This window comes from Phyllobates terribilis, unplaced genomic scaffold, assembly GCF_046119375.1.
Source record: "Phyllobates terribilis strain yellow unplaced genomic scaffold, ASM4611937v1 Scaffold_11__3_contigs__length_659146591, whole genome shotgun sequence".
Taxonomy (NCBI): domain Eukaryota; kingdom Metazoa; phylum Chordata; class Amphibia; order Anura; family Dendrobatidae; genus Phyllobates; species Phyllobates terribilis.
In genome coordinates, this window is record NW_027362771.1 from 25,094,375 (window position 1) to 25,120,894 (window position 26,520).

Consider the following 26,520-nt stretch of genomic DNA (forward strand, 5'->3'; position numbering starts at 1 on the left):
AGTCCTGTGCCGTGCACATGTTCAATCGACCTTGCAGCACTTTTTTTTGTTTTTGTGCAATTACTGAAATTCTGACAGAAAGAGCAGGGCCTATGGCATAGAACAGTGTTGTATACCGGTTGTAGACCTTCAATCTATTTTTGCACTTCATAATGTGATAAAGCAAGCAAGCAAATCCTTGTAGGACACTTTTTGATTTTGTGGGGTTGAAATTCAGCTATCTGCAGAGCTTGTCAGTGCAGAGCTTCTGAGTGCAGAGCGCAAAAAACTTTTTTTTCACTTGCTAATGTGATAGTGCAAGCTGTGTTAGCCCAGTTTGTCATTGTTTTGGTGCGTGAACTTCAGCTGTATGCACAGTAAAACAAATATATTTCTTCTGTTGACAGGCAGAATCCACCAAAGATTTTTTTTGTGGCAAACGTGATACAGTCTTCTAAAATCCACCTACTGTTTTAGTGGTAGTGAACCTCAGCTGTTTTCATAGTAAAAAAAAATATTTTTTGTCTTGCTAGGCAGAGTCCACAAACAATTTTTTTGTGTGGCAAATGTCATACACTCTGCTATACGTCAGCTACTATGTTAGTGGTGGTGAACCTCAGCTATTTTCAGACTAAAAAAAATATTTTTTCTGTTGCTAGATGGAGTCCAAAAAAATATTTTTTTCTGTCGCAAACGTGTTACACTCTGCTATAAGCCACCTAGTCCTTTTAGTGGCGGTGAAATTCAGCTGTATTCAGAGCTTGTGCAGAATCAAAAAATTAAATTTTTGCTGTTGCTAACATTATACAGCAGGCTAGATCTGAGTTTGAAATAGTTTGGAGAAAATCTCCTATGTTATATATGCATTATCCACAGTAAAAAAAACATATTTTGTTCAGTTCCTAACACTATACAGCAGGAACATCTCAGTTTGAAATAGTTTGGAGAAAATCTCCTATGTTATATAGGCGTCATCCACAGTAAAAAAAAATACATTGTTCGGTTAGTACCGTAATACAGCAAGTCATATCTTACCATGTCATTTAGTGCCATTGAAATTCAGGTACAGTACTTAGCTATCATTCATTGCAATCAGGAAGGTATCTGATTGGCTCCAAATTAAGTCTGCAGCAGAACAATAATCTCAAACATACAGCAAATTCATTAAGAATTATCTTCAGCATAAAATAAGAACAATGAGTCTTGGAAGTGATGATATGGTCCCTACAGAACTTAAAATCATTAAGTCTGTCTTGGATAACATGAAGAGATAAAAGGGTATGTGCAAGCCTACATCCATGGATGACCTGTAGTTAGTTCCCCAAGATATTTGAAACAACTGTGTGCAAGTGTACCTAGAAGAATTGATGCAGTTTTGAAGGTAAATGGTGATCTCACCAAATATTGATTTGAATTAGATTTTTCTTTTGTTCATTCACTTTGCATTTTGTTAATTGATAAAAATAAACTATTATCACTTCAAATATTTTAAGCATTCTTATTTTGTGCTGCATTTTTTCCACAGTCAATGGGTAATAATGGCACTGGGAACCAAAGTGCACACACACATACGTATAAAAACATATAAAAACGACTTATACAAATGTATAAGGAATGTATCTCAAGATCACTATAGCAACTGGGCACACCGGTAAAAATATGTATGTAGTGCTAAGTAGTTGTAATCTTAATCAGATGAGAATACATGAGTGTCTCTACTGATCAAAACCATGTATTGCACAGGAAAAATATAGGGGGGTGAGCATAGAATGCTGAGGGACCGCCACCCCAAAAGTATATAAGCTCCCAGAGATTGAATCTATGTACCTGTCTATTCATACATGGCATATGACATGTGTATAAAAAAACATAAAATGAACCATAAACATGAATGTGACATATACAAAAATGCCAGAAAAATTATGATGGAGTCATATGCATGAAAACAGTCTGACCAAAGAAGAGGACGGAAAAGGATTTAATTAACCTCATACAACTCTGCTAGTAAGTCGTATCAAAATGTATGCCTAGTCATTAAGAATAGTGTGTCATGAGGTTATACCTATTCTTATCTATTCAGAGTGATGGAATGATAGAGGAGACAATAAGAAGTACAATACCTGGTGGTCCATGGTGCCGTGTGTTACTGGTTTTGATCAGAAGAGACACGCATGTATTTTCATCTGATTAAGATTACAACTACTTAGCCACGATGATCTTGAGATACATGCCTTATACATTTGTATAAGTCGTTTTTATATGTTTATACTGTATATATACAGTATCTGCGTAGGTGCACTTTGGTTCACAGTGCTATTATTACCCATTGACTGCAAATAAAGGTTTTTTATCTAATACATTGAGTCTCGATTTTGCTTTATGACCAGTTCTTTTGTTTTTTTTCTTACTGGTATGCAATTTGTTCCAAATGGTCAACTATTCTATATAGTCCAGGCTAATACAGTATATGTCACATACAATCTTTAAGTTTGAGATATTACAGTAGCACTTTTTGACATAATATATGCTAAGTTCAGTGCCTGTTTTAATAAATATTTATATCTATAATATAAGGCGGCATGCGTGTCTCTGTCTGAAGTCTCGATAGACTGCGCATGCGCGACGTGCAGTCTGGCTCCAGAAAGAAGCACGCATCCAGCCGTTACAGGTAAGAGAAGGTGTATGGCGCCGGAGATCACAGTATGTGTAGACACTGAACGCACACTGCGATCTCCGGCACCATACTTACATACTTACCTGACCGGGAGGAGCGTTGCCGCGGCGCCTCTCTTCACTGGAGACCGGGGCAGGAGTGAGGCGTCGGACCGGCGCGTGCGCATTGCGCTATCCGGGCCATTTTACTGAAGACACATTTACAGTGTGTCTTCAGCAAAATGGCGCCGGACGGCGCGGTGCTCCGGCGCCGCACTCCTCCCCCAGCCTCCGGCAGAGAGGACGCCGCAGCGCTGGAACACAGAGAAGAAAGGTGAGTATAACTGTTTATTTTTTTTTGTATGTGTGTACAGTGTGAAAGGGATGAGGGGGCCACACATACCAGCATTGTGGGGTGAGGGGACCATGCATATATCAGGATTGAGGGGGTGAGGGGTACCACACATACCAGGATTGGGGGGTAAGGGGTACCACACATACCAGGATTGGGGGTGAAGGGTACCACACATAATAAGATTGGGGGTGAGGGGTACCACACATACCAGGATTGGGGGTGAGGGGTACCACGCATACCAGGATTGGGGGCTGAGGGGTACCACACATACCAGGATTGGGGGTGAGGGTACCACGCATACCAGGATTGGGGGGTGAGGGGTGCCACGCATACCAGGATTGGGCGGTGAGGGGTGCCAAGTATACCAGGATTGCGGGGTGAAGGGTGCCACGCATACCAGGATTGGGGGGTGAGGGATGCCATGCATGCCAGGATTGGGGGGTGAGGGGTAACACGCATACCAGGATTAGGGGGTGAGGGGACCATGCATACCAGGATTGGGGGTGAGGGGACCACGCATACCAGGATTGAGGATGAGGGGTGGCACGCATACCGGGATTGGGGATGAGGGCGCCACGCATACCGGGATTGGGGATGAGGGGTGCCACGCATAGTGCCACCCATGCCGGGATTGGGGATGAGGGGTGCCACGCATACCGGGATTGGGGATGAGGGATGGAGTGCCATGCATACCGGGATGAGGGATGGGGTACCATGCACACCAGGTTGAGGGATACCATACACATCAGGATAGTGATGAGGGGTGCCATACATACCAGGATAGGGATGAGGGGTGCCACACATACCGGGGTGAGGGGTGGCACGCATACTGGGATTGGGGGTGAATAGTTCCACGCTTACCGGGATTGGGGCTAAAGGGTCCCACGCATACCGGGATTGGGGATGAGGGGTGCCAGGCATACTGGGATTGGGGATGAGGAGTGCCATGCATACCGCGATTGGGAATGAGGGATGGGGTACCATGCATACCAGGATGAGGGATACCATACACACCAGGATAAGGATGAGGGGTGCCACGCATACCGGGATTGGGGGTGAAGGGTGCCACGCATGCCAGGATTGGGGGTGAGGGGTGCGATGCATACCGGGATTGGGGGTGAGGGGTGCCAGGCATACCGGGATTGGGAGTGAGGGATAGGGTGCCATGCATACCAGGATGAGGGATACTATACACACCAGGATAGGGATGAGGGGTGCCATATAAACCAGGATTGGGGGTTAGGGGTGCCACGCATACCAGGATTGGGGGTGATGGGTGCCACGCATACCAGGATTGGGGGTGAGGGGTACCACGAATACCAGGATTGGATGGTGGGGACAGGATGGGGGCAGCACAAATACAAGGAGGGGGGCAGAACATACCAGCATGGGAGTCCATATACCGATAAAAATGCTCGCCACCCGGGTGTAGAACCAAATATATATACAGTACAGACCAAAAGTTTGGACACACCTCATTTAAAGATTTTTCTGTATTTTCATCACTATGAGAATTGTACATTCACACTGAAGGCATCAAAACTATGAATTAACACATGTGGAATTATATACTTAACAAAAAAGTGTGAAACAACTGAAAATATGTCTTATATTCTAGGTTTTCAAAGTAGCCACCTTTTGCTTTGATGACTGCTTTGCACACTCTTGGCATTCTCTTGATGAGCTTCAAGAGGTAGTCACCGAAAATGGTTTTCACTTCACAGGTGTTCCCTGTCAGGTTTAATAAGTGGGATTTCTTGCTTTATAAATGGGGTTGGGACCATCAGCTGTGTTGTGCAGTAGTCAGGTGGATACACAGCTGATAGTCTTACTGAATAGACTGTTAGAATTTGAATTATGGCAAGAAAAACAGCTAAGTAAAGAACAATGAGTGGCCACCATTACTTTAATAAAAATGAAGGTCAGTCAGTCCAAAAAATTGGGCAAACTTTGAATGTGTCCCCAAATGCAGTTGCCAAAACCATCAAGAGCTACAAAGAAACTGGCTCACATGAGGACCACCCCAGGAAAGGAAGACCAAGAGTCACCTCTGCTTCTGAGGATAAGTTTATCCGAGTCACCAGCCTCAGAAATCGCAGGTTAACAGCAGCTCAGATTAGAGACCAGGTCAATGCCACACAAAGATCTAGCAGCAGACCCATCTCTACAACAACTGTTAAGAGGAGACTTTGTGCAGCAGGCCTTCATGGTAAAATAGCTGCTAGGAAACCACTGCTAAGGACAGGCAACAAGCAGAAGAGACTTGTTTGGGCTAAAGAACACAAGGAATGGACATTAGACCAGTGGAAATCTGTGCTTTGGTCTGATAAGTCCAAATTTGAGATCTTTGGTTCCAACCACCGTGTCTTTGTGCGACGCAGAAAAGGTGAACGGATGGACTCTACATGCCTGGTTCCCACCGTGAAGCATGGAGGAGGAGGTGTGATGGTGTGGGGGTGCTTTTCTGGTGACACTGTTGGGGATTTATTCAGAGTTGAAGGCATACTGAACCAGCATGGCTACCACAGCATCTTGCAGCGGCATGCTATTCCATCCAGTTTGCGTTTAGTTGGGCCATCATTTATTTTTCAACAGGACAATGACCCCAAACACACCTCCAGGCTGTGTAAGAGCTATTTGACAAAGAAGGAGAGTGATGGGGTGCTACACCAGATGACCTGGCCTCCACAGTCACCAGACCTGAACCCAATTGAGATGGTTTGGGGTGAGCTGGACCGCAGAGTGAAGGCAAAATGGCCAACGAGTGCTAAGCATCTCTGGGAACTCCTTCAAGATTGTTGGAAGACCATTTCCGGTGACTACCTCTTGAAGCTCAGCAAGAGAATGTCAAGAGTGTGCAAAGCAGTCATCAAAGCAAAAGGTGGCTACTTTGAAGAACCTAGAATATAAGACATATTTTCAGCTGTTTCACACTTTTTTGTTAAGTATATATTTCCACATGTGTTAATTCATAGGTTTTTTTTGCCTTCAGTGTGAATGTATAATTTTCATAGTCATGAAAATACAGAAAAATCTTTAAATGAGAAGGTGTGTCCAAACTTTTGGTCTGTACTGTTTATATGACTAGCCCAGGGGGATGGGGATAACTCGGTACCCGAGCCTTTACCTTTGGGATGTCACGGTAGTCGGCTCCCGGGCCCATCCCTGGGGTCGCTCCTTCAAAAGAGTTGGTGATTTGTTAAGTTTATAATAGAGTTCGTGATGCCACCTGTGGCTTCTGGTGAGGATCACCAGCGCTGCGCAGTCCACTGAGGCCGGTGATAAGACAGCTCGATGGTATGGCTCCCCACAGGTGGAGCTAGGCCTCAGGGCAATGTATGAATGGGAAAAGCAGGACGGAGAGACCCAGCCGGGTCAGAGCAAGAACAGGGACAGACACGACAGTTCTTCAGTACCTTTTACTGATGGAATTTCAGGCATGTCCCGGAGCACTGTAGGGTGAAGGGTGCATGTCAGGATCCTCCCCAATGAGCGGGTTTTTGGGCCTCCTGTTACTTGCTTCTGCGTAGTAAGTTTCTGACCTGCCTGGAGCTAGGCTTAACTTTGTCTCTGTCCTGCGCTGGCTGACCTTGTGGTAGGGCCTTTTCTTGGAGTACACGCTCCTTAGCTGTGGGCCTATGCGTCTCCTGGCTCTATTGCGTATCAGCACTTAACGATCCTGGGACTTGTAGTTCTCCAGAGATTCCGGTTGCACCTTACTGGGTCATAGAGATCCCGGTAAGCTTCGGACCCGGTGTCCGGTAAAGGATTCTGGGTGAGCTGGGTAAGCTCCTCTGCCACCTATGAACTAACTCTCCACTCACCTTCGGCCTACTCGGGCCCTCACTAGGCTACTCACACTAACGGCAGCTTGCCGTGCTTCACTGATCTTATGGCGCAGGCACACCTAAAGCTCACTACTTCGAGCTACACTGAGTCTGGATCTGGATAAGCTCCACTGCAGAATAGCAATTGCAGGAGCTGGAACAGGATTTTGTCCTCTGAGGTAACTCTTCTCAGACTGTACTGGACTCACTGCTAAACCAGACTGAACTAGACTCTGACTGAAGTCTCAAGACTGACTGCTGCCTGGCTCCACCTTCCCTTATATATCCCTAACGGGCTCCCTCTGGTGGTCCGAGGTGGAAGGTGGAGATGTGTGAATGGTTATGGGGGCCTCTTGTGGAGGAATCCATCAATACACCCTTCTAGGATCTGTGATACCAAGCGCAGCTGGGCGTCACATATATATATATATATATATATATATATATATATGTACACACACTGACATATATATGGTATGTGTGTACATGTGTATACACCCACACACAATTTAAACAGTACCTTACTAAATATATGAAAATTATTGTCCTGCAGGATGAAGAAGATGATGGCTATTCTGAACAGGTATGTGCTTTTAAATCACTTTTAATAATAAACTAGCTGTAAAAAATAGACAAAGATCTATATATAGCATAGTGATGATTTTATCTTTCCTGCTTGCTTGATGGTTTTTTTGGGGGGATGAGGTGTCTTTGCTTCACTCTTTGTATTGCAAAAATGAACTTTCAAATGAACTGACCGGTCAGTGAAATAGTACAATTAGGGCAATAACAAACTTGCTTAGATTTTTTTTTATCTAAGCAATAAAAATAAATTCTTTATTAAAAAAAAAAATTAGTTTGTGTTGCCTTTTCTCGAGACTTGCAAACAGCACCTGACACCTTTGTGTTCCCAACATATCTAGCCAATTAAGATGCACAGTTATTTTAAAATTCTGTAGGAAGTTATGTACTGTATGAGAAGCTAGTTAGCGGCCTCTCATACAGGAGATACATTTATTTGACTGGGTTTACGATAAACCTTTTCTGAATCTTCCCTAGGCTAAATGCCAAGTTTTCAGAATTCAGACCCATGATGATTCACTGATGATTATCTCCATGGCTCTAGTATTAACCCCTTAACGATTTCCGATACACATTAAAACGGTGGTCACCAAGGGGCCTTATTCCCTCATCGCTGTTTTAAATTGGCAATCTGAAATAAGTGTATAGCGCCCTCCTTAGTCCAAAAATCTCTGGGGTTTCAGCCACCAGGGTAATTGAGACCCTGAACAACACTATAAAGAATGTTTTATTCTGGTCCCTGATCACGTGATTCAATGAATAACGGCGATCACGTAAAAAAAAGGTTAAATCCACTGTAAAAATCATTTCTTTCTCTTCTGACATGATATAACATGGCAGAGGAGAGAGAAATAGTGTCCCAAAGCCCACCACGGTACTTTAAGGAACCGGTAATGCCATCCCCGGCCTTCTTCCTCTCCTTCATGAAGTAAAATGAAGTGCGCCCACCGAGATCTGCCAGCCGGGACCCATCAACCACAGTGATTTTTCCTGTTGGTTCCTGGCTTTTTATCACTGTCATAGACCCTATCATAGTGAACAAAAGGTCAATTAGTAAATTATCCCCTGTAGGTCATCCCCTAAGTCAAATTAAATATTTTTATTTTATAATTTTTATTTCTTCCATTCTTTGCCGTTGGGGTTAGCATTAGGGTTGGGCTTAGGGTTAGTGTTCGGCTTAAGTTTAGGGTTGGGATTAGGGCTCGCATTCATCTGCCTAAATAAAATCGCTCTAATGTTGTTCGTGAAAAGTAGGATGAGTGTCATGCAACTACATTGCGATTTTTCTCACGTACCATCCATATGACATCTGTATGACTTGCATATACAATGCGTTTTTTTTTTCTGCATGCTCATAACTACTCGTTACATGTCCAACCATCACAGTGCTTGAGATGCTCGTTACTCAGCGAGTATTTTTTGAAATTTTTGACGAGATCAATATTACTGCGGTAATAACCGTAACATTTTTTGCAAGCTGCAAAATATTATACTCCATTTAAAATGGGCAAGACACGTGGTAAGGGATGGGGAAGTGGACGGGATGCTGATGGTGCACGCAGAGGCCGAGGCTGTGGGCAAGTTGAAACTGTGCCTGCTGAAGGAGCACAACAAGCACCCACATCATGTCGACCTGCCTTCCAGTCCCACTTTCTATGGGGCCACGGAACACCACTCTTTAAGCCAGACCAGTGTGAAAAGGTTGTTGGTTGGATAGCAGATAATGCTTCCAGTCAGTTTGCCACGACGATCACCACCCTGTCTTCCACTTGGTCCAGTCTCAGTAGCCGTGAGTCTGGACCACATATTCCTCACCCTCATCCGCCTTCCTCCTACCATGCCGAGTGCCTGGAGACAAATGATCCCACACTTGGACACTCTAAAGAGCTGTTCACATTTCCAATTATAGGTTCTGACCTCTTGCTTGGTCCACTTCAAGCATGCAGCCCAAATATTGGAGCAGCCACAGTCACACAAAGGCAACGGTGGTAAAATGCAATTATTGTGGTGGATGATGATGGGACACAATTGGCAGCAAGTCAGGAGTAGGCCCAGGGTTTGTGCGTGGAAGACAAGGTGGTGGACAATGAAGTCACTGACCCAATGCTGGCATCAGAGGTCACAGTGCCTTGGACAACCAATGAGTACAGGTGAGGGAGACACAAACAAGATGCAGCAGAGGTATGGGAACACTGTCAAAGGTCTGGGACAGTTTTCTCATACCTCTCCCAGCGCCCAGGCCCTGATGCACAGGTACTCTGCAAGGAGGGAAAAGTGTTAAAAGATGCTGAAGGAGTACCTTGCTGTCTGTACCAGCGTCCTCCATGATTCTTCTGTGCCTTGCAAATATTGGGTATCGAAGCTGGACACGTGGCATGAATTGTCTCTCCACACCTTGGAGGTTCTAGCCTGCCCTGCCGCTAGCGTTTTGTCGAGCTGGTTTTTAGTGCCGCTGGTGGTATTATAACTGATAGGAGCATCCGCCTGTGAACTGAAAATGCTGACAGGATGACTCTTCTCAAAAAGAACAAGAGTTGGATTGAGTAGACTTCTCAACACCACCGGATGATAGCAGCAGAACATAAACTCAAATCCAGTATTTTTTTTGGGTGGGGTCTATTCCCATACACCCCTGCACACCCAGACATGGATATATGCTTCAGAATTTTGCCTATTCTATGTCGTCCTCCTCCTTCTCCTTATCCTCCACCACATCACCAGGATGGCCATCATGCAACGCCCACATAATTTGTTGACCATCATGCAACACCCACATAATTTGTTTTAAGGTTGTATATGATGCCCATAGGAACTATTTTTAGAGGCCTACCTCTAACATTCTATATAATATACATGCATACCCCCCAGGGGTAAATGTTTTTCAGCCCATGCACTTATTGCATGGGCATTGCCAGTCTAGGAGACCCACTTCTTAATAATGGAAAATACATATTTTACTGAGGCCCTCCACTACGTTTCTTCAAATTGGTATTGGAGTGCATCATAATTTTTGGCAGCCCTTGAACTTGCTGCATATGCAGTAACAGCATAGGAGACCCACTCCTTAATAATGGATTTTTTTTTTTTTACTGAGGCCAGGCTCTCCAGTACATCTCTTCAAATTGGTATTGGAGTGTGCCCTAATTTTTGGTAGCCATTGAACTTGCTGCATACACAATAACAGTATAAGAGACCCACTCCTTATTAATTTTTAAAACTATTTTTCTGAGGTCCTTCACTATATCTCTTCAAATTGATATTGGAGTGTGTCCTAATTTTTGGCAGCCCTTGCACTTACTGCATACACAATAACAGTATAGTAGACCCTCTCCTAAATAATGAGAAGGCCAATTTAAATTGATTCTGTATTCTACAATATTAACTCTTATGTGAAATTAATTTACGATTGAGCTATCGCACTATGGATAGCATATTACACGCGTCCAGACGGGGATCATTGCCTTGTACTCTAGCTGCCGCAAGCAAACAAAAATAAAATCTATTCCCTATTGATACCGCTGTTACGTAGCACCTGCCCCTATTCTAAATGCAGTTATCAGCAGCTGTAAATTAGTGTTCATTCTGGTTGCATGCATCTCTTACACTGTCTAATAACTTGATTGCTTTTTTTTCAAAAATCATCATGTTTTTTACTACAATCTACACTCAGAAATTCATCAAAGCAGGCAAGGTTGCTTGCGTTCCTTCACAGTTTAGTGCTGCAACGTACCGAAAAACCTCTTCGAAGGCAGTTAAAATTTATTTTTTATTCTACAATATTACCTCTCTTATCTGAAAATCATGTACTGATGAGCTATCGCAGTTTGGATATTACACGGATCTAGCCAGGGATTATTGCCTTAAACTGCGTGCTGCAAAAAAGAAATATATACAGTGCTTTGTGAAAGTATTTGGCCCCCTTGAACATTTCTACCTTTTGCCACATTTCTGGCTTCAAACATAAAGATATAAAATTCTAATTTTTGGGGGAAGAATCAACAACAAGTGGGACACAATCATGAAATGGAACAAAATTTATTGGATATTTTAAACTTTTTAAAAAAATTAAAAACTTAAATGTGGGGCGTGCAATATTGTTTGACCCCTTTACTTTCAGTGCAGCAAACTCACTCCAGAAGTTCAGTGAGGATCTCTGAATGATCCAATGTTGTCCTAAATGACTGGTAATGATAAATAGAATCCACCTATGTGTAATCAAGTCTCCGTACAAAGGCACCTGCTCTGTGATAGTCTCAGGGTTCTGTTTCAAGTGCAGAGAGCATCATGAAGACTAAGGAACACACCAGGCAGGTCCGAGATACTGTTGTAGCGAAGTTTAAAGCCGGATTTGGATACAAAAAGATTTCCCAAGTTTAAAACATCTCAAAAAGCACTGTGCAAGCAATCATATTGAAATGGAAGGAGTATCAGACCACTGCAAATCTACCAAGACCCAGCCGTCCCTCTAAACTTTCATCTCGAACAAGGAGAAGACTGATCAGAAATGCAGCCAAAAGGCCCATGATCACTCTGGATGAACTGCAGAGATCTACAGCTGAGGTGGGAGAGTCTGTCCATAAGACAACAGTCAGTCGTACACTGCACAAATCTGGCTTTTATGGAAGAGCGGCAAGAAGAAAGCCATTTCTTAAAGATATCCATAAAAAGACTCATTTGAAGTTTGCCACAAGCCACGTGGGAGACACACGAAACATATGGAATAAGGTCCTCTGGTCAGAGGAAACCAAAATCAAACTTTTTGGCCACAATGCAAAACGATATGTTTGGCGTAAAAGCAACACAGCTCATCACCCCCAAAACACCATCCCCACTGTCAAACATGGTGGTGGCAGCATCATGCTTTGGGCCTGCTTTTCTTCAGCAGGGACAGGGAAGATGGTTAAAATTGATGGGAAGATGGACGGAGCCAAATACAGGACCAATCTGGAAGAAAACCCGTTGGAGTCTGCAAAACACCTGAGACTGGGACGGAGATTTATCTTCCAACAAGACAATGATCCCAAACAGAAAGCAAAATCTGCAATGGAATGGTTCAAAAATAAACTTATCCAGGTGTTAGAATGGCCAAGTCAAAGTCCAGACTTGAATCAAATTGAGAATCTGTGGAAAGAGCTGAATACTGCTGTTCACAAACACCCTCCATCCAACCTCAATGAGCTCAAGCTGTTTTGCAAGGAAGAATGGGCAAGAATTTCAGCCTCTCGATGTGCAAAACTGATAGAGACATACCCCAAGTGACTTGCAGCTGTAATCGCAGCAAAAGGTGGCGGTACAAAGTATTAACTCAAGGGGGCCGAATAATATTGCACGCCCCACTTTTCAGTTTCTAATTTTTAAAAAAAGTTTGAAATATCCAATAAATTTCGTTCCACTTCATGATTGTGTCCCATTTGTTGTTGATCCTTCCCCCAAAAAATAGAATTTTATATCTTTATGTTTGAAGCCAGAAATGTGGCCAAAGGTAGAAAAGTTCAAGGGGGCCAAATACTTTCAAAAGGCACTGTATATTCTCTTCCCTATTGATACCACAGTTAGCTGCTTTTAGAATAGGGACAGTTGCTCGGTATCATATCTTCCACAGTGCATAACTTGATTGATTGCTTACATGGACTCGTTGACTGATTCATAATTTTCAATGGTGATCTATAATTAGAAATTCATCAAAACAGGCAGGGTTGCTTGCGTTCCTCCACAGTTTGGTGCAATATTGTATTGTACAATATTACCTCTCATATTTGCGATTCATATACACGTGAGCTATAGCAGTAGGGATAGGGTATTACAGGCATCTAGTCAGGGATTATTGTATTATACTCCATGCTGAAAAAAAATTATATTCCCTATTGATACCGCTGTTAGCTACTTTTACAATAGGGTCAGGTGCTAGGTATCAACAGCTGGAAATGAGTGTCCATATTCTGGTCACATACATATCTTCCACAGTGCATAACTTGATTGATGTTTTCCATGCACTCATTCACCGATAAATAATTTTTAACGGTGATCTGTACTCAGAAATTAATCAAAATTGACAGAAATTCATCATAGTTGACAGGAATTCGTCGAAGTTGGCAGAAATTTTTCAAATTTGACAGAAATTAATCAAAGTTTAAAAAATTTCCTGATTTAATGTGTCCATTCACAGTTTCTCTGTTATGTAAGTGGTAGTGGTGGGAGACCTGATGCTACTGGAGCTGGTATTACCACTTCAGAACTCTCCTGTGCTTTGTTTCCATCCATTTCTTGATGCTTCTTGAAGTATGTTTGGGGTCAATGCCCTGCTGGAAGACCCATGACCTAGGATGCAAACCCAGCTTTCTGACACTGGGCATTACATTATGACCCAAAATCCTTAGGGAATCTTCACATTTCATGATGTCTTGCACACAATGAAGGCACCCTGTGCCAGAGACAGCAAGGCAGCCCCTAAATATCTTTGAACTTCCACCATATTTGACTACAAGTAATGAATTATTTTATTTGCAGGCCTCTTTCCATTTATAGTAAACAGTTGAATAATGTGCATTACCAAAAAGCTCTATCTTGGTCCCATCTGTCCCCAAGATGCCTGCTGGTCCGCTAAAAATAGTAGAGTCCGCTTGCTGGCACTCTATAAATTGTGAAGGCTGACTGCTTAACATCTAAATTTCAAACTTTACAGAATACATACAAAAAATAAAATTTGACCACCTCAGATGGATTCCTTATATTGCAGTAGCAATATTCAGCTATGCAAAACATAGCCAGCTGATGGCCCTCTAACAATAGTGAGGGCCAACTGCTGGACCTTTAACAATAATAAGGGCCGCCTGATGACCCCATAAAAATAGGCTTTGTGACTTTCAGATACAGGTTGTGTCTGATCATGTCTCACATACTACATGACCAGATAAGGTAGTAAAATGTTAAAATTACACTTACTGGTGAATGTATTCTTCACCATTGAAAGCAATGCAAAAGTGCAAAAACGTATCAAAAGCACTGCGTGTGAACATAGCCTATGTGTGGAGGAGCATTTTGTTTTTGGTTATTTATTTTGCCTTATATACAAGTCATTTCCCTTGTAAGGTAGCTAACGGACACATAGTTGATGGGAGGTATGTATCACAGAGATGGCTATCCTCTGTGATGTAGTCCGGGAATGTTGCTCTAGTGCACGTAAGCACTAAGAGGACTTTTTGGTGCATCTGGGCCTGGGTTATGGGTAGTTGGAGAGATGGGCGGGTCTGGCTACCCACAAAACTCACCTCTGGGTGTGGCTAAGAGGTTATAATAATGTCTGTTGTTTGGCACATGATCTGTGTTTGGAGGGAGAAGGCCTGCTGTGTGTTGTTGTCTACAGATTGAGCCAATGTGCTGGATGCTATAGAGCCTGTGTGCCCACAGGACTGGCTAACCAGAGACTTTGCCTAAGGGACTGTTTACTTTGTTTTGCATGAACTAAAGGCTGTTTGTTTTCCTTTTGCTTTTGAGCGGTTTATGAAGCAATAAACCGACATGGACATTTAAATGAAAATGCTTCCTGTTTGCCTCCCGAAGCAACCAAGTGAGTAGAAACCCCACACCCTGGAAAGAATGTTACTTAACATTTTTTCCAGGAAAATTCATTTTAACTTAGTTTTTATATGTTTTTTTGTCAGTGCCGAGATTCAGAGATGCTTCCTGGGGTCTTCCCCATGCTGTTCCCATGTCATTTCAGCCTTGTTTCCATCGATTTCACCAATTTTTAGGCCCCTTCCACACCTTTGGGGGGAGCCTCTGGAAAAATGTTCGCATTTCCCATTGACTTACATTGTACTCATTACTCGACCAGAGTAACGAGCACCTGAACATTTGAGTGCTCGCTGATCATTATTCTACAATCATTTACAGGATCATTTACTGTGTTCTATGTTACAGAATGATAATGTATCCATAAAAATTAGACGGCATACAGATGGTCTGTGTGAAGTCCGCTTTTTTTCTTGCACCCATTGACTTGCATTGGTGAGTCTCGTCCGTTATACGCGGCCACTCGCACCTTGCTGCAATTTTTTTCTCAGTCCGATCCGAACAGAGAAAAAAAGATGAACACAAAATCAATGAATAACATTAGTCAGAGTGCAATCCGATCTTGTCTAAGGGCGAATACTCATCTGCGTATAAATCGGACGAGTGCAACCCAATAAAAAATCTGATTGTACTCTGACTAATGTTATTCACTGATTTAGGAATGTGTTTAGGAAAATGTTCTTTTTTTTTCAAATTTGGCATGGACATAGCACATTCGGATTCATAACTGGATCTCTGGGTTTTTTTCTCAAAATCGGCAAAAATCGTAAAAATTCGGCCAAAGTTTAAACTACTAATTTTTTTAGTGTGGAATATTAGTGCTAAATGATGAGTGGGGGGGACATGTTTGATGGGGGGAAGGAGTGAGAAGAGATGAGAGGAGCAGCGGACTATTATTCTTAATATTTTTTTTTCTTAATGTGTGGATATTATGGCTAGCCAATCAGGGCGCAGGAACCATCCACAACGTCCAGACACAAGAGCTGGTGTCAGTGGCTGATGAAGTCACATGTCCCTCTCCATATAAAGAGCAAACATGTTGTTTTAGCGCCATTTTGTCAATGTAACAGAACAGACTGGTTGCTCCTGCTGCTGATAATGGATAATGAGAGAGTGAGATAGCTAGCTAGGCGGCTGCTTATAAGTCAGATAGGGTAGATAGATAGGATCCTGTGAGGCTGTTAAATAGACCTTCCAGCATATTAGTGTGGTCCAGACAGAGAAACCAGGCCACACACATTTCAGCATAGAACTCTGTTGTGCTGATATTGAGCTCCATGCAGAAGAACACCTTTGGAACTCTAATTGTTTCTGTTAGTACTGTACTATACAGCATGCCACATCTGAGCTTGTAATTGGTTTGAGCTGAGATTCTGCTGTATGTAGTGCTCCACAGTAAAAAAATCGAATTTTTTTCTGTTAGTACCATGCTATATAAACAAGGTCACATCTAATTTTTTGTTGCTAATAGCATGCTCCAACCACACTATCTGAGCAACATGAGTGGGAAAAAGCAAGGTCGTAGTGGAAGGGGGAATAGGCTTGGTTTGGAAAGGGGAATAGGCTTGGTGTTCAAGGTATACCTGGGGTAAGTGATAATGTTAGTCAAAGCTCTAGTGAACCAACAACGTCACGTGCTATCCAAAGACAACTGACAACTTGTGTTACTGGACGGGCTACTCAACTCCCTTTCTTTGACAGCCGCACAGCAGTATGTCTTGTAGATGAAGGCCAGAAACAGTATGTGCTCCAGTGGATGGCAAGCGCTGTACCAAGAGGTCTCTCCTCCTCTTCCTCCACCTCAACATCACACACAGTACAGTCCTCAGAGGTGGCACCCCAATCAACCTTGTTTCCCCCCATGTAACAACTCTCCAATCACCCAACTGACTTTAGGGAACCACAGATGGGCGAGGCTGCATAGCTGTTCACACATTCTATACTATGGGCATCAGAGGTCTACTCCAAAGATTCAAAGACTGAAGAGGAGGAAAGCATCTGCATCGATGCCCAAATTTTTTTTCAGTTGGATCCGGGGCCAGACGAAGTAGGGTCTGAAGAGAATTCTCACCCTTGTCACCAGACATAAAACCCCGGGGATGGAGGTGATCCTGATAAGACTCAGATATCTTAGGCGCACGTAGATTGTACTGTGCTGTCAGGGCAGGAAGAGGAGGAGGGTGACCCTCAGGCGAGGAGAGGGAGAACAGAGAGGATGATGATGAGGTTGTAGATCCCACTTGGTATGAACCCTGAGGCATGTAGCTGAGTAGCTCAGCAGAGGAGGAGGAGGAAGACAAGGAGATTACGTTGTGGCCTACCGCACAGACATGGAGTGATGTAACCACGACAAGCACTGCATCCTCAGCCAAAATTGTGGCAGTGGCCAGCATCGGTCACAGGTCTGCAGCTCGCAGGGGCGGAAAGGGTTGCCTATCCTGGGCCTTTTTTGAGACCATGAAGGATAACCCAATTTATGGTATCTGCCAACTTTGCAAAAAACTACTCAGTTAACCGGTTGATATGCGTTGTGCTGACATGTTGGAATTCCACTCTGCACATGTTGCAGCGACTGTGGCAGCAGCGACGAGCCCTGAAATAGTATCACATGTCATATACCCTGGACCAACGCAGTACGGACGTGGTGCAAATCACGTTTGCAGAGTGGGCACAGATTAAAGACCTCTGCACCCTTCTGCGCAGTTTCAAAATGGCTATTAAGATGATTAGCGCTGACGATGAAGTCATCAGCATCACAATTCCAGTCATCTACATGCTATAGCACACTCTGAATTGAATAGTCTGTGGGAGGAGGTGGTGGTCCCAGAGGAAGATGAGGAAGCAGTGGAGGATGCAGAAGAGATAATAACATCTCTAAGTTACACACTGTCATCACACAGGCGGTTGCCAAGGCAGGGTGCCAAGGGAGGGTGAATTACAGCGATCGAGGGGGGCTCATGGTACCAGACAAATTGTTAGTGAAGGTGCAGGAGCCGAGGAACAAATGGAGGAGGAAGAGGTGATGGACGAGCAACAATCAGGAGATGAAGAAGTTAACGATCTCCTCTCTGCCCGTGGTTGGTGGGAGGGGACGGAGGAAGCAAGCATCAGTGTTACCCAGCCACCAACACACCATGGGCTTGGACCTCGTGGAAGTGCCTGACATAAGCACCTTCTTGCTGCACTATCTGCAGCATGATCTCTGTATTGCTAGAATTCAAAATAGTGCTGACTACTGGCTTAGATCCACGGTATAAGAGTAAATTTTGCCAGATGCTTCCCCCCCTGGAAAGGGACCCAAGCATGCTGGAGTATCATAACATGCTTTTAGACAATCTTAAGAGAGCTTTTCGCCAAGACAGCTGTGAGGCACACAGTGTGGATCTCAACTCTAGACTTCCAACTACAGAAACATCAATTTGTCAACGCAAAAGCTTTAGCAGCAGCAGTGTAAGTGGCAGAAGCAATTTTTGTGAGCCGTTTCACATATTTTTTAGACCAGCTCATGCACCAATGCAACAGAGTACAAGTCTGACATGTAGTGAATGACTGGAGAGGATTGTGCCGGAGTATCTCAAGCTCAATATCAATACCATCAGGGAGGGTTTGGACCAGTTTACATTTTGGTTTTCAAAACTGGAAGAGTGGCCTGAGGTCACCTATCATGTCTTGGAGGCTTTATCATGCCGGGCAGCCAGCATTCTCTCAGAACGTGTCTTCAGCACTGTTGGTGGTGTCCTGATGGATAAATGCATACTGCTGTCCCCTGAAAGTGTATACCGCTTAACTTTCATAAAGATGAACAAGTCATGGCTCTCCAAGGAATTTTGCACCCCAATCACAGACTGTGCAGACTAGGTGTAGTTTTTAGTGTGTGCATTAATCTCACGTTATTGCAGTCTGTGACATCTTTGTTGTGGCTTCTGTGCCTGCTTTTGCTGCTGCAGCTGATGTTTCCAATAATTTTTTGAAATGTGGAGACTCCCGATTGGGTTTCCATCTGGTGGGTTGGCTGTAGTGCAAGGTGTGTCAGTCCACATTATACTATTTCTACTCTAGTGAAATAGATGTCACTTTGGTGGTATCTGCCGCTTAATTTTTTGAAATGTGGAGACTCCTGGTTGGGTCACCATCTGATGTGTTTCCTGTACTGAGACAGGAGTCAGTCCCCATTATACTATTTCTATTCTGGTGAAATTGATGTCACTTTGGTGGTGTCTACCCCTAATTTTTGGAAATGTGGAGACTCCTGGTTGGGTCTCCATCTGGAGTGTTTCCTGTAGTGGAATGGGTGTTGGTCCACATTATACTATTTCTACTCTGGTGAAATTGATGCCACTTTGGTGGTGTCTGCCCCTAATTTTTTTAAACGTGAAGACTCCTGGTTGGGTCTCCATCTGGGGTGTTTCCTGTATTGGAAGGGGTGTTGGTCCCCATTATACTATTTCTACTCTGGTGAAATTGATGGCACTTTAGTGGTGTATGTCCCTAATGTTTGGAAATGTGGAGACTTGTTGATGGGTCTCCTTCATGTGTGTTGCCTGTAGCTGTAGGGCTCCAAGACCAGCAGGCCTGCAATTACTTTCAGTCAACTACCTGTGTTGCTATCCTTAAATTTTTCTACCAATAATACACTGTTAAACTGATGTTTATGACACCTGAGTGTGGCTGAGCAGAACAGTAGCTTATGGTGTTGCATGTCTTATCAGGGCTCCCAGCACAGCAGGCATACACCGATCCCTCACCCACCTCATCTTCTTTGAAGTTAAATTCAAAGCTGTAATTGCTGGCCCAGACCCTCATACCTCATGCCTAGCTTTGGCTGTCTGCTATTGTGCAATTATAACATTTCGACTGTGGGTCAATTGATGCCACTTTTCCTGGTGTCTGCCCCTAATTTGAGATGTTTTGGCATCTTTTGGGGCCCTCTGAAGGTGTTTTGTATTTTGCCTCCCATAGAATGCAATGGGATTTGGATATGTTCATCGAGCCGTTCATCGAACCATTTGGCGAACATTGGGAAGTTTGCAGTGCAGAAACAAGCCGAATCTTTAAAAGTTCATTCATCTCTACTCATCACAATTTTTTTTCTCAGCAGGAATCTGGATGAGAAATAAATTGCAGTATTTGCAGGTGGCCCCGTATATCGTTCAAGACTCACCAATGCAAGTCAATGGGTGCAAGAAAAAAAACGGATGGCACACGGACCATGCGTTCCACAGACCATCCGATTTCAACAGATACATTACGATTCTGTAGCATAGAACAGTGTAAATGTTCTTGTAAATGCTTTTAGAGTAGAATAATGGTTTCAGAGAAAAAAAGCGCATTGCATACGCATTTCATACGGGTGTCAAATGGATGCTATTTGAGAAAAATTGAATTGTACTCACATGACACTTATCCTACTTTTCTGGATCAACATTGGAGCAATATTTTAAACGCAGATGAGTGAGGGCCCTTAGGGTGAGGTTTGGTCTTAGGGTTAGGGTTAGGCTTAAGGTTGGTCTTAGGGTTAGAATTGGGCTTATGGTTGAGCTTAGGGTTAGACTTGGAATAAGGGTTGGGGTTAGGGTCTGTCTTAGGGTTGGGATTAGGGTTAGGATTGGGGTTGGGGTTGGGTTTAGGATTAGGGTTAGAGTTGGGGAAGGCTTAGGGTTTTTTCAAAAGTTAAAGAAGAAAATGATGACGATATGATGATATATTCAATATGATGACTTAATGTTATCAAATTCTTTGTAGTACCTGTGAGTTCACAATCCTCACTATACCCCTGGATAAAATCCTTGAAGTGTAGTTTCCAAAATGGGGATACTTATTTCTACTGTTTAGGCACCTTCGGGCCCTGCAAATGCGACATGTTATCCTCAATCTAATTCAGCCAATTTTGTGTTGCAAAATTAAAATATTGGTCCTTCCGTTTCGAGCCCTCCCGATTGTCCAAATGCAACTTTTTTACTTTTTGACTACATGTCGGGAATCACTGCGCTCAAAAGAAAGTAGGTAACAAACCATGCGGTCCACTTTTTGGTGTTACCTCTTGCAAAAGTGAAAAAATGAGGGCTAAAGCATCATTTTAGAGGTAAAATTATTTTTTTGTTCGAGTTTGTATTAATTCCTGTGTAGCACCTGAAGGATTAAAAAAAGTATTTGAGGGGTGCGTTTTTTAAAATGGTATCACTTTTGGGGTGTTTTCAATATGTAGGCCCGGCAAGGACCATTGAAATCCGAATAAGTCTCTAAAAAAGCAGGTTTTGTAAATTTGTTAAAAAAATGAGAAATTGCTGCTAAACTTTTAACCTCACTAACATCCTAACAAAATAAAATGATGTTTGAAAAATTATGCAGATGTAAAGTAGACATATGGGAAATATTATTTATTAATTATTTTGCAGAGCATGACTAACTGGTTTAAGAATCTAAAAATTAAAAGTTTAAAAATTGCGATTTTTTTTCAAAATGTTCTCCAAAATAGCGATATTTTCACAAATAAATGCAAGTCATATAAAACAAATTTTACCACTATCATGAAGTACAATATGTCATGAAAAAACATTCTCAGAATCACTAGGATCAGTTGAAGCATAAAGTAACATTGGTCAGATTTTAAAAATTTGTTCTGGTCATTAAGGTCAAAATTAGCTCGGACACTAAGGAGTTAAACAAGTCGTCACTGATCAGACAATCCATTTGAAAGTGACTATGCCATTCTGTAGTCTTATTTTATAGAAATTAGTTAATTTTAATCTGTTGTTCATCTTGAAAGCTTACTAGGTTCTTTTGCGCAAATATGGTAAGGCATACTTACAGCGGCCTAACGGCCGCTGCGACCGGTCCCGGTTGGTGAGGAGCCCGCCGACGCCAGTAAAAGCTGTAACTGAATGTGCATCCTCGGACGCACATACAGTTGAAGGGTATTGCGTTGCACGGGTCCGCGCATCACAATACACGCTACCAGCGAATCCAAGGCCAACAGCTGAGGTCGTTGTGCATGTGACGGGGCGCATGGCAGTGACGTCACATGCTCACGCAGCATGCTAAAGTCAGCTGCTGGCTTCACAAGAGTGCACGCGTGGCGCAGGAGTGAAGGAACAGTGTGCATTATTTTATTTTTTTTAATTAGTGGCCATACTACTATGGATGTCTATAGGGGTGCATTATACTTTAGAAAATGACTATGAGTGCATTATACTACTATGGATGACTATGGGGGTGCATTATACTATATACAATGACTATGGGGGTGCATTATACTTCTATGGATGACTATGGGGATGCATTATCCCATATAGAATGACTATGGGGTGCATTATACTACTATGGATGAATATGGTGGTGCATTATAAATTATAGGATGATGATGGGGGTTCATTATACTTTATGGGATGACTTTGGGGGTGCATTATACTACTATGGATGACTTTGGGGTGTATTATACTTTATAGGATGATTATGGGGTGTATTATACTACTATGGATGACTATGGCGGTGCATTATACTTTATAGGATGACTATGGCGGTGCATTATACTTTATAGGATGACTATGAAGTGCATTATAATACTATGGATGACTATGGCGATGCATTATACTTTATAGGATGACTATGGAGTGCATTATACTACTATATATGACTGTGTACTGTGCAGTATACTTAAAGGATGACTATGGAGTGCATTATACTACTATAGATGACTATGGGGGTGCATTATACTACTATGGATGAATATGGTGGTGCATTATACTTTATAGGATGATTATTGGGTGCATTATATTATATGGTGGACTGTGCATTATACTTATAGGATGACTATGGGGGTGCATTATACTACTATGGATGACTACGGGGGTACATTATATTATATAGAGGACTGTGGACTGTGCATTATAGTTTACAGAGGACTATGGGCTGCGCATTATACTTTACGGACGACTGTGGGCTGTGCATTATACTACATGGATGACTATGAACTGTGCAGTATATTATATGGAGGATGATGGAATGCATTATAATATATGGAGGATTATGGGGAGTGCATTATACTTCTTCTATGGAGCCTCATGACCTCTTTGTATTCCCCTGGTGAATATAATGGTTTATTTTCTTCTATGCATTAAAATACAGCGGCAGAATGGGGGAAATATACAGTGGGGAAAATAAGTATTTGATACACTTTTGTATCAATTTTGCCAATTTTGCAAGTTTTACCTTCAAAGAATGAAGAGGTCTGTCATTTTTATCGTATGTATAATTCAACTGTGAGAGACAGAATCTTAAAAAAATCCAGAAAATCACATTGTATGATTTTTACATAGTTAATCTGCATTTTATTGCATGAAATAAGTATTTGATACAATACAAAAACAGAACTTATTATTTGGTACAGAAACCTTTGTTTGCAATTACAGAGGTCAGATGTTTCCTGTAGTACTTGACCAAGTTTTCACACACTGCAGCAGTTATTTTGGCCCACTCTTCCATACTGATCTTCTCCAGATCTTTCAGGTTTCGGGGCTGTCAATGGACAACATTGAGATTCAGCTCCCTTCAAAGATTTTCTATTGGGTATAGGTCTGGAAACTGGCTAGGCCATTCCAGGACCTTGAAATGCTTCTTACAGAGCCACTCCTTAGTTGCCCTGGCTGCATATTTCGGGTCATTGCCATACTGGAAGACCCAGCCATGACCCATCTTCAATGATCTTACTGAGGGAAGGAGGTTGTTGGCCAAAATCTTGCGATACATGATGCCATCCATCCTCTCTTCAATACGGCACAGTCTTTCTGATCCCTTTGCAGAAAAACACCACCAAATTATGATGTTTTTCCCACCATGCTTCACGGTTGTGACAATGTTTTTGCAGTTGAACTCCAATCCTTCTTCTTCCTCCAAACACGGTGAGTGGAGTTGATACCAAAAGTTTTTTTTAGTCTCATCTGACCACTTGACCTTCTCCCATGCCTCCTCTGGATCATCCAGATGGTCACTGGCAAACTTGAAATGGGCCTGGACATATGCTGACATGAGCACGGGGACCTTGCATGACCTGCAGGATTTTAATCCATGATGGCATAGTGTCTTACTAACAGTAATGTTTGAGACTGTGGTCCCAGCTCTCTTCAGGTCATTGACCAGGTCCTCCCATGTAGTTCTGGGCTGATTCCTGAACTTTCTCAATTTTAACCCACGGGGTGAGATTTTGCATGGAGCCCCAGACCGAGGAAGATTGACAGTCATCTTGTATTTCTTCTATTGTCTAATAATTGTGCCAACAGTTGTTACCTTTTAACCAAGCTGCTTGCCTATTGTCCTGTAGCCCATCCCAGCCTTGTGCAGGTCTACAATTTTGTTGCTGGGGTCCTCAGACAGCTATTTGGTCTTGGCCATGGTCGAGAGGTTGGAATGTGATTTATTGAGTGTGTGAACAGGTGTCTTTTATACAGGTAACGAGTTCAACCAGATGCAATTAATACAGGTAATGTGTACAGAGGGAGGGCTTTTTAAAAAAAATCTAACAGGTCTGTGAGAGCCAGCATTCTTGCTGGTTGGTAGGTGATCAAATACTTATTTCATGCAATCAAATGCTATTTAATTATTTAAAAATCATACAATGTGATTTTCTGTTTTTTATTTTTAGATTCTGTCTCTCACCATGAAGTGTGCCAATGATAAAAATTACTGACCTCTCCATTCTTTGTAGGTGGGAAAACTTGCAAAATCGGCAGGGTATCAAATACTTTTCCGCAGTGTATACTAGGATGGGGGATATGTACCAGAATAGGGCTAGGATGAGGAAATTTATACCAGGATGAAGGACGCATAATTTAGGTCCAAACCTACTTATTCAGGATGGGGTGGGACCCGGTCCAAATCTTGCACCGGGGCCCATCAGACTCTAGTTATGCCTCTCTTTATCAATATTGTCTAATTCTTAAGACAGTGAACAGTCTTGAGACGTGGCAGATTAATCAAAGTAGTTTATGCTGTTTGATAAATCTGGAGTATTTTTAGACTGTCGACAAATTTTATACAACCTATTAGTTGGCTTACCTTGTGTCAAAAATGTGTCGCTCAGTTTTTGGGAATTGTTTTAGTGAAGTAAGTTACACAAGTTACACTTTATTCTGTTTGTTTCTTAGGACCATTTTAAAGAAAAACCTATTAAAGAGCTCAGTATATATAAAAAATAATACAATGTTTGTATCTAGATATAAAAAATTAGCTTCCAATTCTGTTGCTACTGAAAAAAGGGAACTTGTAAACCAATTCTGTTCATATCCAAACAGAGTAATGTAAGTGAGCAAATATCATTGTCTGGCAGCGTTTAAAAGGGTTGTCCAAGGCTAACATACTACTGACCAATCAGAAGGATAGGTCATCAATAAGAGATTGATGGATGTCCGACACCCCCACCAATCAGCTGATATCTGCCCTGGCATTAGCCTGATGTAAATGGACACAGCAGTTGTATACATTTAATGGCCATAGCCAAGTAATGCTGTTTATCTCCTATTCAAGTGATATACTCATCTATTATGATCAGTGCAAAGCAGGAAAGTTAAGGTCATTTTACACTGCAAGATTATCATGAACAAGAGGTACACTCATTTGTCAAACTGCACAAAAGAACTACTGCACAAAAGATCATACTTCTCTGCAGTGCATCATCCTGTGTAAGCAGGACTTGTGCTGCCGAGAACATTATATGCAGGGAACAATCTATTACACACTCATTGTGCATGGGGAAGTGTGGTCTGCCTGTATAAACAAGCATTTATATGACCGCCGATGAGCAACTTATTTACAGTTATTTACAGCCACATTATCAAATGTAAATGGACCTAACTGAGGAAGATTAGCCAATTACATCTAGAAAGGATATTGGCTTTTCAAAGTGACCACCTTAGTCTATTTAGGTTTTTACTATCCCATTAACCCCCACAATATTGTAATTAGCAGACTTCTTTACAAGTATTTACAATTAAAGTATAACTTCTTGTTTTATTCTAGAAAAAGTCAAAACATGACACGTCTTCTAATGTGGTTAGTATATAAAAAAGAATAAAATACTGTATATTGGCTGCCAAATGATTGCTATGTAAATAATATGCAGTGGTCTCTCAAGTCACAGGGGAGTATTGTTGCAATATTTTCAACATATAATGGTCCTTGCCGAACTTGAAACCACAAACAAAATACAATACTACCAATCTGGAGCATATGAGATTGTCTGATAGATCTATAACATTAGCATGGCCATTTCACTGGTAAAAGCACTGTATTATGATTCACCTGTACCAGGATGAACTGCTCATTTGGACACCATATGAGGGCAGCTCCATTTCATTTTCTGGTTCATTGGCACATAATTACAAAAAGTGTCTAAATATTTCTGGCACAACGTGTTTGTTCAGCTCTGAAACGCATAGATTAAGAAAATTGCTCTTTGTTTAACATCATCATCTCCATTGAATATCTTCTTGACCAGCAGCACAGTAGATTTATCTGCATATTACTGCATATTACTATTATTTATTTTTAGAGCACCATTGA

At 42.3% G+C, this 26,520-nt stretch overlaps 1 protein-coding gene across 16 annotated transcripts in view; it reads left to right on the forward strand.

Moving 5' to 3' along the window:
* The window catches only part of LOC141165497 (uncharacterized), a 441,251-nt gene that overhangs the window by 356,083 nt on the left and 58,648 nt on the right, over positions 1–26,520 (forward strand). For 10 of the 16 annotated variants that reach the window (XM_073651128.1, XM_073651131.1, XM_073651132.1 and 7 more), the window contains 2 exons: positions 7,367–7,396; positions 25,978–26,010. In XM_073651128.1, coding sequence (XP_073507229.1) covers positions 7,367–7,396; positions 25,978–26,010 — 63 coding nt within the window. The remainder of the gene's footprint in view (positions 1–7,366; positions 7,397–25,977; positions 26,011–26,520) is intronic. The other 6 variants (XM_073651134.1, XM_073651140.1, XM_073651142.1 and 3 more) reach the window with 2 other exon arrangements.